Source organism: Chanos chanos, chromosome 9 (assembly GCF_902362185.1).
Source record: "Chanos chanos chromosome 9, fChaCha1.1, whole genome shotgun sequence".
Lineage (NCBI taxonomy): Eukaryota > Metazoa > Chordata > Actinopteri > Gonorynchiformes > Chanidae > Chanos > Chanos chanos.
The window spans coordinates 31,991,984-32,004,483 of record NC_044503.1 but is presented as its reverse complement, the minus strand read 5'-3'; the positions used below and the strand labels follow the sequence as shown (position 1 = coordinate 32,004,483).

The 12,500-nt window shown below is 41.2% G+C and overlaps 2 protein-coding genes across 3 annotated transcripts in view; both read left to right on the top strand.

Annotated features, from left to right (window-relative positions):
* The window catches only part of efna1b (ephrin-A1b), a 12,032-nt gene extending 9,015 nt beyond the window's left edge, over positions 1-3,017 (top strand). Inside the window, exons 2-5 of the mRNA XM_030783629.1 lie at positions 727-1,022; positions 1,393-1,458; positions 1,733-1,843; positions 2,029-3,017. Coding sequence (XP_030639489.1) covers positions 727-1,022; positions 1,393-1,458; positions 1,733-1,843; positions 2,029-2,150 — 595 coding nt within the window. The 3' untranslated portion in view covers positions 2,151-3,017. The remainder of the gene's footprint in view (positions 1-726; positions 1,023-1,392; positions 1,459-1,732; positions 1,844-2,028) is intronic.
* Positions 3,018-4,635: 1,618 nt separating this feature from the next.
* On the top strand, positions 4,636-10,577 carry slc50a1 (solute carrier family 50 member 1). 2 transcript variants are annotated; one of them, XM_030783632.1, is made up of 6 exons: positions 4,636-4,811; positions 5,436-5,513; positions 5,722-5,845; positions 7,629-7,772; positions 9,748-9,867; positions 10,130-10,577. In XM_030783632.1, exons 1-6 carry the CDS (start codon positions 4,744-4,746, stop codon positions 10,235-10,237), a joined length of 642 nt encoding a protein of 213 aa, XP_030639492.1. In that variant the 5' UTR covers positions 4,636-4,743; the 3' UTR covers positions 10,238-10,577. The 2 variants fall into 2 exon arrangements, with proteins under 2 accessions (XP_030639492.1, XP_030639490.1); XM_030783630.1 differs by having other exon boundaries at positions 7,611-7,772.
* Positions 10,578-12,500: the final 1,923 nt, after the last annotated feature.

Below are 12,500 nucleotides of genomic sequence, written 5' to 3'. Positions count from 1 at the left end.
AGAAACATCTGAAATGAACGTTAAAAACAGTTTTAATGAACAGCAGAACTGAGTGAATGAGAGAGAGAGAGAGAGAGAGAGACAGAGAGACAGACAGACTGACAGACAGACAGACAGACAGACAGACAGACAGAGAACCAAGCACAGCAGGAGCAGTCACTCTCAGGGGTTCGCTGTCTTTGAAACTAAAAGCCTTAAAGCAACATGTGTGAGAAGCTAAAGCAAATACAGACAAGGGTCTCTCTAAAAGTCTCCTTTTTTCCTTTACTTGTGTTAACCATACACACAGGAAGACACCACTATAGCTCCTCCAAACACACACACACACACACACACACACACACACAAAAACAATAAAACAACCACAACCCTACACAATCAGTTTCAGAGTGTGTATCAGGGTGGAACTCATTCAGCAGTGGAGATGTATGCCTGAAGCATTTTGGTGTTTCACTGTTTTCTGTTTGTCTGACTCAGATAGGGTGTGTGGGTGTGGGTGTGTGTGTGTGTGTTTGTATGCTTGTGTGTGTCTGTCAAAGAGTCTTTTTAAACACCCCCCCCCACACACACACACGTGATTACTTACTCCAAAAGAAATAGCCCATTGTGAAGAGTATTGTGAAACCAGCTAACCCGATGTACGTCATTGGGATAAAACTTTTTTTTTACGGTTCCCTTGGACCAACATGTTTCTAAACCTCTGTCTCCCTCTCTCTCTCATTCTAGTTTCCTTTGGGATGACTACACCGTGGAGGTACGGATTAACGACTACTTGGACATTATTTGTCCTCATTACAACCGTGGCGAGATTCCTTCCCAGGAGGCTGAGCGTTACGTCTTATACATGGTGGAGAAAGAAGACTACGAGAACTGTAAGCCGCACTCTTTCGACCAGCTGCGCTGGGAATGCTCCAGGCCTTTCGCTGCTCACGCTCCTGAAAAGTTCTCAGAGAAGTTCCAGCGTTTCACCCCGTTTACGCTGGGCAAAGAATTTCGTCAGGGAGAAAGCTACTACTATATCTGTAAGTAAAGCCCTGAGACAAAACTGACACGCACCACTAAAGACATGTAAAAGGCATGGAAATTGAAGCTATAGCCGCCTGCCTATACAGCTCTAAACCGCTTTAATGAGAGCTAAGCTAAAATGCTATTGGAAAGAGTGTAAAACTTTATCTGATGAGACATTTACATTTGAAAGGAGATTAACTGCACCGAGTGAAACATTACACTAGGTTTTATTTACAAGATATAACGGGCTTAACTGTCATTTTAACTGCCAGAAGAGCTAGCGCTTTATTTTCTATGTGAGTGGTTATATGTTTTAAGTTCTAAATCTTTTCTTATCTCCCTCTTCTTTCTCTTTCTTTCTTTATTTCTGTCTCTTTTGTACAGCCAAGCCCCTTCATCATCACGGAAAAGAATGTCTGAGGCTGAAGGTCGACGTGGTTGGACATCACGGTAAGAGTTAGCGCAAGACTAAGAAACCGCTAAGTTAGCATTAGGTATTCACCGCCAAGATTCCCTCAGAAATAATATCAATAGAAGATCTCCCTTCGTACTGTCTAATTGATCAAAGTGTACAGAGTACTTAAAATCCTTCCAGTAAAAAAGTATACGCTAATTAAAACAAGTACATTAACAGGCCTTAGCGTTAGCAGCAGCGGTACCCATTAGTAGCCCCACAGAGTGCTTGAAAATGGAATCTGTAATATTGTTCTCTTGTCTGTTTTAGGCTCTAAGGACCACAAGAAGACAGCAGAGAAAGAGGAAGAGATGGAGAAAGAAAAGACAACACGTATGGGTGGAGGAGGAGTGCACAACCCATCCAACAGGCTTCCTGCCGGTGAGTACACTCCCTCCATTTAAGTCTTGTCAGTTTGTTTTCGTAAAGATGCCGAGTGGAAGATTCCGGAGTGGAATCTCAGTGCCTCTGATGTACGCTGTCGGAACTGAACATTACGCAAGTCGCAGGATTGTGAAATTTACTAACACTCCCTCTCTCTCTCTCTCTCTCTCTCTCTCTCTCAGACGACCCCATCGCGATGATCCCGATAGTTCAGAAGAGCGTGGGAAGTTCGGGCATCCCCAGGGCGACCGTTTCGTTCTTCCTCACATTACTCCCTGTCGTCCTCATCTCCCTACTACACTGAACCAGAGACTTGTCTGGATGGGGACACTGACGCTGGTCTTGTTGGACCTAGCGAGACTGACTCTATACTTGCCGGTGCTGGTCGCCGGCGATGGACATACAGATTTTTATACGGAAAGATTTTTTTTATATATGAGGACGGACTTAGTCCAGGTGCTGACGTGCAAGTTTTTTTGAGTGAAGTGCTTGTGTTTCTCGAGTGAGGTGAATGAACAGAAAGAGAAGAGTATTTTTTTGGAAGGATTTTTCTTCTTTCTTTTCATGGATTTTTTTTTTTTTCCTTTTTTTGAAGAAGAAGTGAACTCCCTCCCAGTTGTTTTTCCCCTGTTGTATTCAACTTTTGTAGATTAAAATTGTGAATTTTGTTAACAAAGATACGCTAACCACTGCCAAGAACTGGGAAACAAAGAGGAACTGGAAAAAACAAAGAAACTCACCTACAAGCTAAAACCGATCAAATGTTTAACTGGAACTTTCATCATTATGAATATTACATTGACATTGTGTGTTTTTAGTTATAAAATAGTATTTGTGCTCATCTCAAACTGTTTGTGAGCCAAAGACGGCTTTTGAAATCTCAAAGCTATCCTTTTGTTGAGCCCTATTGATATGCAATGTGTAAAAGTATTTTACAGTGTATGTAATAACTGAAACCAGATCACTTATTAATGTGTAGTTTCTCATTGTAGCTCTAAATTATGTGGTGGTTTTTCCTGTCCGTAAACAAGCTGAATTTTGTAATGTAAAATACACCATGGATTTCATACAAACATAAAAAAACATTGATGTGCATAAACACAGTGATTATACATCAAGAAGAAACACTAAATCAGATCGTGTGTGTGTGTGTGTGTGTTTGTGTGTGCTTGTGTGTGTGTGTGTGTGTGTTTGTGTGTGCTTGTGTGTGTGAGTGTGTGTTTGTGTGTGCTTGAGTAAGACTGAGAGAGAGAGAGAGAGGGGGAGAGAGAGCATGGTTAAGAGTGAAGCTGGTCTTTGCTGCTAAAATTCTGACACAAAACACTGAAGTTAGCTAAACACACAGAACACTCTGGTACACACACATGCAGACACTCACGCACACTGTTCATTGTGGAATTGTAGGGACTCTTTCAGTACGCAATCCGACTAGGACAAAGTTGTGTTTTGTTTACTTGTAGCATGTGTTTGATTTGTGTTTTTTTTGTACATATTCATGTAAAAAAAATGTACATATAGAGGATTATATAAAAAGACCTTTGTTAAATATGAAAATGTGTAAAAGAAAAAAAAAAAACTTTTACTGAAATAAAAATGTTGTGATAAAACATAAATGCTTCTTCTTCTTCTTTTTTTTTTTTTTTAAATTTCCGTTGGATTTAGACAATTACCGTACTGCTGTGTTGTAATGAACCAACATCGTCTTTTTAGTAATGGAGAAATGTGCCATGACGAAAATATTAAAACATCCAAGCCTTTTGATGCCAAGTGACATAAGGCACAGTCTCTCTCTCTCTCTCTCTCTCTCTCCCTCTCTCCCACTCCCTTATTCGTCTCTCTCTCTCTCTCTCTCTCTCTTCCCCTCGCTCTCTCTGTTTCTTTCTTCTTTGGCCACTACTTCACAGCCTCTGTCCAAACATTCAAACATGGGAAAAGAGGAATGAAAGGAAGGTGAGGGGGGGGAACAGAAGAGGAGTGTAAACTGTCACCCGGGTGCGAAGATGTCACTCCTGCGCATTTCCCCTGGCGCTTTCACTTGCTCTAACTGTCTCGTCCCCTGAGAAAGATCAACAGCCGTCAACACCGCAATGTTTGACCGCCGCTTGTGTCAGCGGGTGTGGACAATGACACCATCGGTCCCAAACTCGGCGGTCAACACATAATATCCAGGGGGGCTCGATCACACAACTTAATAGAACTACGGCTGTACTTTCAGACAATCACTTCAAAGACGCGTTAATTATATTAAGTCTTTTTCTACTTGAACTTTACTCACCATCTAATTAACTTAAATCGTTCGCTCTCGACAGTGATTGCTGGCTCACTCACGCTGATGAACCAGGTCATGATTTAAAAATCAGTGTGATTTCTTTTAATGAATACATAATCAGTGTGATTTCTTTTTGTTACTGAATACTTTATGAATGGGTAAAATTACCCTGTGAAACTAACTATGTCGTAGAACAATTCTAAAACGCATGGAAACAGTTCCGATACTCTGAGACAGCGCGAGGGAGGCATGCGCAACTGTACAGTGGGAGCTTCGGTATATGGAGTCGTTCATTGATTAATCTGTTCATTAAAACAATAATTTTGCGCGTCTACAAACGACAAATTCCTTCAATCAGCCAGCGGTTATCATATGCGCGGTTACTACGCATTTCATTGGATAACGCTTCTCTCGCTGGACGTTTACGTTAACCAATCAGATACAAGATTTTTCCGGATTTCAGATGACGAACACGGAAATAGTACAACTAGGTAGACGTCAGCGTTCCGCTTATTTTTGAAGGTTTGCTGGTTTTTGCTGATTTTGTCACACGTATTAAATAGTGTCACGAATTATTGATCGCAGAACACAGAGGGGAAGTTTTCCATCTTCTTTTGTTTTTCGTTCTATGGATTTTCTGCAGCTACTATCATGGGCGTGCATTATATTTACCGTCGGGATGTTCTCGACTGGACTGTGAGTTACTCTGTATTTACATCATTCCAAGCTGTCGATGCTTCCTAATAAACACGTGTTGATTTTTACTTTAGTGTTGATGTTTAATTTAGTTACCATCATATTTGGCTAGCGGGCACTGTGCGCAGTAGGCTAGTCGTTGTTTTGAATGGCCAAACTCTGTGTAACAGTCATGTAATGTTGCATTTCGTCAAGATTTAAATTGTCTTGGATTGTCTGGTGGTCTTCCCCCGTATACAGTTCCAAATCCCTTTCACATCTCTTCACGTGCTTTGCTCGTAGATATACAAAAGAACTGTGTGTTAAGCTATAGCAGAAATCTTTGTGATGTCGCTTTAGGGTAAATTGTCAGGGAGACCTGGTTCTATAGTCGTTATCCGACACACGTGTGAGTTACTCATCTTTTGTTTTGCACTATTAATATAAACTACAAAAATCACATGGTGACGTCACACGAAGTCTTACAAATAGGCTCCTGGTGCCTTCTCATTTCTAAGCTAAAACATGACGACATGACGTATAAAAACTTGACAATTGCTCAGTTAATGTGTGTGTGTGTGTGTGTGTGTGTGTGTCTGTGTCTGTGTCTGTGTCTGTCTCTCTGCCTGGCTGTATGTTTTGCAGGACCGACCTGAAGAAGATGAAAGCATCACAGAGCGCAGATAATGTCCAGTTTCTGCCCTTTCTAACCACATGCTTGAAGTACGCTCTCTCTCTTTCTGCACTTACCTCCCTCACTTTTGAGTTTGAGTGTATGTGTACTTACTTGCAAATGAAATGGGGGGGGGGGGGTGCGTTACAAATGGAAAAACAAATGGAGCAGTTAGACTTATTTAACTTAGATATGACCGTTTATGTGTATGTTTGATTACCTGTGTGTGTGTGTGTGTGTGTGTGTGTGTGTCCTCAGTAACCTTGGCTGGCTGTACTACGGTATGCTGAAAAAGGATGGGACTGTTCTATTGGTCAATGTAATTGGAGCCTCGCTACAGGCCCTCTATATCTTCATGTACTGCTACTATACCAAAGAGAAGGTCAGTCTCACACTAGTGCTAAAACATAGTACTGTGTACCAGTGGTCAGTACTGCATTACAACTGAAGCAAAGTACTACTACACCAAAGGGAGGAGCAGTCTCACACTAGTACTAAAACATAGTACTGTGTACCAGTGGTCAGTACCGCATTATAACTGAAGCAAAGTACTACTATACCAAAGAGAAGAGCAGCCTCACACTAGTACTAAAACATAGTACTGTGTACCAGTGGTCAGTACTACATTACTACTGATGCAAAGTACTACTATACCAAAGAGAAGAGCAGTCTCACACTAGTACTAAAACATAGTACTGTGTACCAGTGATCATTCCTCTGGAATGGTTTACCTAAAGAAGTTAGAGATGCAAACTCTATCAATACCTTTAAAACAAAACTAAAGACTTATATATTTTCTCGAACTTATGCATGATATCGTTTTGATTTGACTTTGTTATAGACATGTAAAGCCATTTGAGACTATAAATAGTGATATTGGGCTCTAAATAATAATAATAATAATTATTATTATTATTATTTTTATTATCAGTACTACATTACTACTGAATCGTAGCACTACTATACTAAAGAGGATGTCGGTCTCACACTAGCACTAAAACATAGTACTGCATACCAGTGATCAGTACTACACTAGTACTGAAATATAAAACCACTGCACCAGAGAGAAGTTCAGTCTCACACTCCTTCTAACCCATCATACTGTGGTACTAAAGATCTATGCTACACTACCTCTAAAACATAGAAGTACTGCACTTAAGTGAAGGTCAGTACTATGCTACTTCTAAAACAGAATAGTGCTACATTACTGCTAAATAATAGCCAAATGATTCTACGTCAGTGAAAAGTTTAGTTCCTGTACTATGTCAAAGAGAAGGCAAGCACTACACCATCACTAAGAACACACACAGCTAAACCACAGGGAAAGTCAGTACTACACTTCTGCTCCGACATAGCAGTACTATATCAAAGAGAAGGCCCGGAGGTATATTATCGTAATGCATAGACGGAGTTACTGTGGTGAAGACAAGGTTTGTGCCGAACCGTATTTGGCATGAACTGTGTTTGTGCAGCAGTGTGAGCGGAAGACACGTGTGACCGCAATGACAACTGCCACAGTCACACAATACAGATACATAACAACAAAAGCTTTTATTATCGGGACGTTTGTTATGTGATTTGATTGGCTGTCGTGAAATCAAACCCTACACCACACCCCGTAGAGAGTTCATTCTCTTAATCCGGCTTAATTTTCATAGTTTTACCTGTGTTGACGGATCGTCTGCGTATTTTGATTACGGTGGTAAAAGACTGTGAAATCAAAGCTTTGATAATTAGTGCCAATAACGTGACTGAGCTTAACTCAGGGTGTGATCCATTTCACTGACGCTTATACAAAGATCTGTCAAATGAATACTGATCTAAACTCTGTGTCTGTGTGTGTGTGTACATGTATGTGCATCTGTGTGTGTGTGCGTGCATGTATTCCTTTTGTTGTGTATGTGTGCGTGCATGTGTGCGTATATGTATGTGTTTCTGTGTGTGTGTGTGTGTGTATGTCTGTGTCTGTGTATATATGTTTGTGTGTGTGTGTGTGTGTGTGTGTGTGTGCGTGCGTGTATTCGTTTGTTGTGTGTGTGTATATGTATGTGTGTCTGCGTCTCTGTATATATGTTCGTGTGTATGTTCGTGTGTGTGTGTGTGCGTGTGTGTGTGTGTGTGTGCGTGCGTGTGCGTGTGTGTTTCAGAGGCGTGTGATTATCCAGACTCTGGCCATGGTAACCGTGCTGTGTGTGAGCTGGGTGTATTTTGACATGATAAGCCCTAAAGGAGACGCACAGCTCTCCCAGCTCGGCCTCGCCTGCAGCGTCTTCACCGTCAGCATGTACCTGTCTCCGCTCGCTGATCTGGTAATTACCCTTTTTTTTTGTTGTTGTTGCTGTTTGTTTTTACAACAACGTTCATACAACGTTTGTCTTTTGTCGACATCGAGACGTACCCGTCCGTGCCCCTCCCACCGGGTTATTTCGCAGCCTCACGAACGCGTTTACGTAAGCGTTTAAACGACGTCCTTTTCCACTTGCTAACCTGGTAAATCTACGGCGTATGTGCGACCTTTTGACGACGTCTGTACGATCTCCTAAATACACTGTCTGTCTGTGTAGACGTTTATTCCCACTTGCTGTTTGAACGTAATGATGTGACTATGCAAAGCTTACCCTGCTGGTCACTAACCTACTGCATTCTCTTCCAGTTTCTCTTATCTCCTGCTCCGTCGCTTTCTCCTCTTCTCCTCTCCCCCCTCCCTCTCTATCTACTCCGTATAGTTTATTTCCTGTCTTTCTCTCTCTCCTTTTTTGTTTCTTCCTGTTTTTCTGTCTGTCTCCGTGTGTGACTGTCTTTGGTCTTTCCCCCCTTTTTAACCTAATGTGTTTACATGAAGCATTGTCTGCTTCCATTCGCATTGTGTTTTTGTGCCTGTGTGTGTGTGTGTGTGTGTGTGTTGTTCTCTGCTGAGACAACCCCACTGAACTCATCACACTCAGTAAATCACTTTCCCATCATCTCATTGCCCTCTGCACTGTTCTACACTACACTATACACATCTACTGTATTCTCCACTGCACTGTTCTACACTACACTCTACACATCTCCTGTATTCTCCACTGCACTGTTCTACACTACACTATACACATCTACTGTATTCTCCACTGCACTGTTCTACACTACACTATACACATCTACTGTATTCTCCACTGCACTGTTCTACACTACACTATACACATCTACTGTATTCTCCACCGCACTGTTCTACACTACACTATACACATCTACTTTATTCTCCACTGCACTGTTCTACACTACACTATACACAGCTCCTGTATTCTCTTTGGTCGATTCTACTGTACTGTGGAATTCAAATGATGTGTCCTCATACGTTTTCAGCATCATTTGCATTATTACTCTGTTGCTATGCTCTCTCTCTCTCTCTCTCCCTCTCTCTCTCTCTTTCCCTCCCCCCCCCCCTCTCTCTCTCCCCATCCTCCACCCTTCAGTCAGTTTGTACATGGGACTGTGGTGAATATTGATTCCACTGTAGGGAAGGGTTGTCCTCATGCTGGCTGAGGAGACATGATCATGTGGTTTTACAATGTAATAGACTCACAAGACTTTTAGAGGTGTTACAAGAGTAGTGCGGGGGTGGGGGGGGGTGGTGGTGTTGGGAGACAGCTCACCAAGAAACTATTCATTTTTAGAACAAAACGTGTTTATGACCAAAGCAAAAAAAAAAAAAGCTGTTGACAAGGAGGAATAAGATGAAGGGGGCGTGATTCATTGATCCTGAGACTATGTTAAAAGCTTTGGCAACCGCGCGTCTGAGAATGAACGTGCCTGTTTTAAGCTGACTGTAAAATTCCTGTAATTTTTTTTTGAGGTTCGAGGGTAGGGCAACGTGTAATGTGCTCCGTATCATGAGGAGGGCTTAGTTTGAATTAATTAACCCGGTTTTTTTTTCATGACAATGTAAATTTTAGTTTTACCCCCCTCTATATTTGAGTGTGTCGTTAAGTGTGTGATGAAGTGAGACTACCGGTACCAGTGTACCAATAAAGTTGGCGTGAAAAGTTAACAAAAAGAAAAAAAAAAGTCTTGGACTTCTTGTGGCTTTTTTTTTTTTTTTTGCATTCCATCCTACACTCGGTGGAATTCAAATGATGTGTCCTCGTTCGTTTTCAGCATCATTTGCATTATCAGACTGTTGCTGTGCTCTCATGGGCTCTCTCTCTCTCTCTTTCTCTCTCTCTCTCTCTCTCTCCCCCCCTCTCTCTTTCTGTCTTTCTCTCTCTCCCCCCCCCTCTCTCTCTCTCTCGTTCTCTCTTTCAGGTGGATATTATACGCACTCATTCGGTGGAGCGTTTGTCATTCTCTCTCACTGTCATGACCTTTTTGACCTCCACCTCCTGGACGCTGTACGGTCTGCAGATACATGACCTCTACATCATGGTGAGAGCGCGGCGAGGTCTCGTTAGAGGACGAGATGGTTCAGCTGGCAAGAGAGTGTTCATTTTAATCAGTCTCACAGAAAGGGATTGTTAAAATACTGTTTGGAAAGCGTGCTCTCTTCATATTCATCCTCTTTATCCATGAGATCCTTCCCTTCAAGTGTCTCAGCTGCTCACTGAAAATTCTCTCTCTCTCTCTCTCTCTCTCTCTCTCTCTCTCTCTCTCTCTCTCTCTCTCTCTCTCTCTCCTTTTTTTCTTTCAGGTACCCAACACGCCTGGCATAGCCACTAGCCTAATCCGTTTCTGTCTCTTCTGGAAGTTTGCAGCTGCCAAGCAAGACAAGCCCTATCACAAACTCATCCACACCTGAAACAAAGGAACGGAGTGTCATTTACAAAGTGCCTCTCTCTCTCTCTCTCTCTCTCTCTCTCTCTCTCTTTCTTTCTTCCTTTCCTTTCTTCTCTCTCTCTACCACATTGTCACTGCCACTTTGAGATTCTCGTAGAATTAAAACATAGAAGGTGCTCTTAATCTGTGAACGCAAACTATGGCCGCGGTGAAAAGAACACCAAAATTATTAGTGGAAGTGTCCAAGAAGGATGTTTACAAATGTGTTACTACGTAGTGTCTGGTTGGAATCGATGCTCAGACAGGAGACAGAGTCTCACGCGAGAAAGACTTTGTTCTTTTTTTTTTTTTTCCTTTGGCTTGTTATCCATCTTTTGTTGTGTCTGTGTTTTGACAGGTCTGTGAGTTCCTGTCACTTACAAGTACTTTAAATGAAAACAAAAAAAAATCTATCTAAAAGTAAACACAAGAATTAAGCGAAAGCCAAAAGGTTTTTTTTTTTTTCTCTCTCTCTCTCTCTCTCTCTGTTTTACACACAGTGATGTCGAATTTCCTTCATGTGATACTGGACTTGATTTCCCTGTGCATTCATTTTAATCCCTGACCAAAACTTTAAGGCTATTTCTTTGGGACTTCGTCTGTGTCTAGAAAAAAAATGCCCAGCTAAGTTTATGAAGAGACGTTCTCTGAAAAGCACTTTCAGCTAACATTTGGATTCAATAGCAGATACTTAAGCCTTTTGTTTTGAATTTGAAACAGAGCGTCATCTTGAACTGCTCTGTAAGCTTCAGCTACATTGTCTTTGACTCTCTCACTTGTTTTTACTCCTTTCGTTCATTTAGATGTTTTAGAGGGAGAAAAAAAAGACCTGAAGCACTTGTGAAATAAAACAGAATTCAGTCTTTTCAACTCTCTACATCTAAGATACTGCTCTATTGAAGCAAATCATACACTTGAAGGCAGGCATTGCTATGGTTACTGGTTATGACGTAATGTTGTCATAGCAATGCGGAATCTCAAGTGTATTGTTGCAGGTACCATTTAGTTGGTTTAAAAAAAAAAAAAACCAAACGAAAAAAATGAACGGATGAAAGACGGTTGACTGAGTTTGTTAAGTTAAAAAAAAAAAATTGTTGGAAAGAGCAAACGTCCGCTTACGTTACCAAGAAATATGGTTTCTAGGTAGCGACGAGCGAAACAGCCGTTTACGTTTGACGAAAAGACAAGTGCGAGGAGCGATTCGGTTAAAACGCTTGAATCACGACATTTATGTCAATCATGCCATGACTCTGCAATAACAACACAGCTGGAACGCGCCTTGACCAGTCAACGCTATGAGTCCACTATCTGTCTCTTACATAATACATTTTTAATAGGCCTACTTGGTACTGTGTCCACTGTTCTCTCTTCTATCCAAGTCGAAATGTGGTTTTAACGGTGAGCTAACCATTAGCCATAAACAGTTAGCCACCGACAAAATATTGCCGACATATCAAAATGTATTTTATTGTTATTTTGTTACGTGAATATAAATCTCATGGCAACAATGTTTGCGTTATTCTACCTGTTTTCAGAAAAAAAAAAAAACACACTGTCAAATATTGACACTTGGGACAAAAGCGCGACTCCGCTCTCTCTACATTAGAGGGCGCTGTTTTGTCTCTGCTTTTATTTTCATTATGTCATTTTTGTTAAAAACGAATGCTACATACATGGTGTGACGGAGATGCGAACTGAAAGATTAGATCAGTAGTTGGACTGATGTTCGTATCAATACATACGTACAATTATGGCACGACTAGTTTAGTCACCTTTTGTACCTTAGAGAAACAGACATGTCTTGACTTCTGTGCTTGTCCTCTGTGTCAATATTGGGCGACTGTTTTATGAGATCAGGTTGTCTTTACTATAAAACTATGTATACTTGCACCAGTTTTTACAATGTTTTTGTATCTTATGCAATGTTGTTGAAGATGCTGCATTAATTCTGTGGGGGATTCTAAAGGGATGTTTCTGTTCTGGGTTTTGAGAGGAATTGTCTCAGAAATAAAGTTTTATAAGATATACAGACTCTGACTGATCACTGAAAAAAGAATTTTATTTTTAACAGACTTAACTGCTGAGCTGCACACTACTAGGTGTGTGTGTGTGTGTGTGTGTGTGTGTGTGTGTGTGTGAGGTAACAAGACTGAGTCTCTTTCACATAAGTCGCGTGGTAACCTGTTTGTTTAGTGCGTGTTTTTGAGTAGGTAGTGTGTACGTAGGTCAGCGTGTTGTAAGTGTGT

Coding starts and splice junctions, on each gene's coding strand:
- slc50a1 (XM_030783630.1), top strand. CDS start 4,744: ATGGATTTTCTGCAGCTACTATCATGGGCGTGCATTATATTTACCGTC. Junction 5,514..5,721: donor TTTCTAACCACATGCTTGAA/GTACGCTCTCTC, acceptor GTGTGTCCTCAG/TAACCTTGGCTGGCTGTACT. Junction 5,846..7,610: donor GCTACTATACCAAAGAGAAG/GTCAGTCTCACA, acceptor TGTGTGTTTCAG/AGGCGTGTGATTATCCAGAC.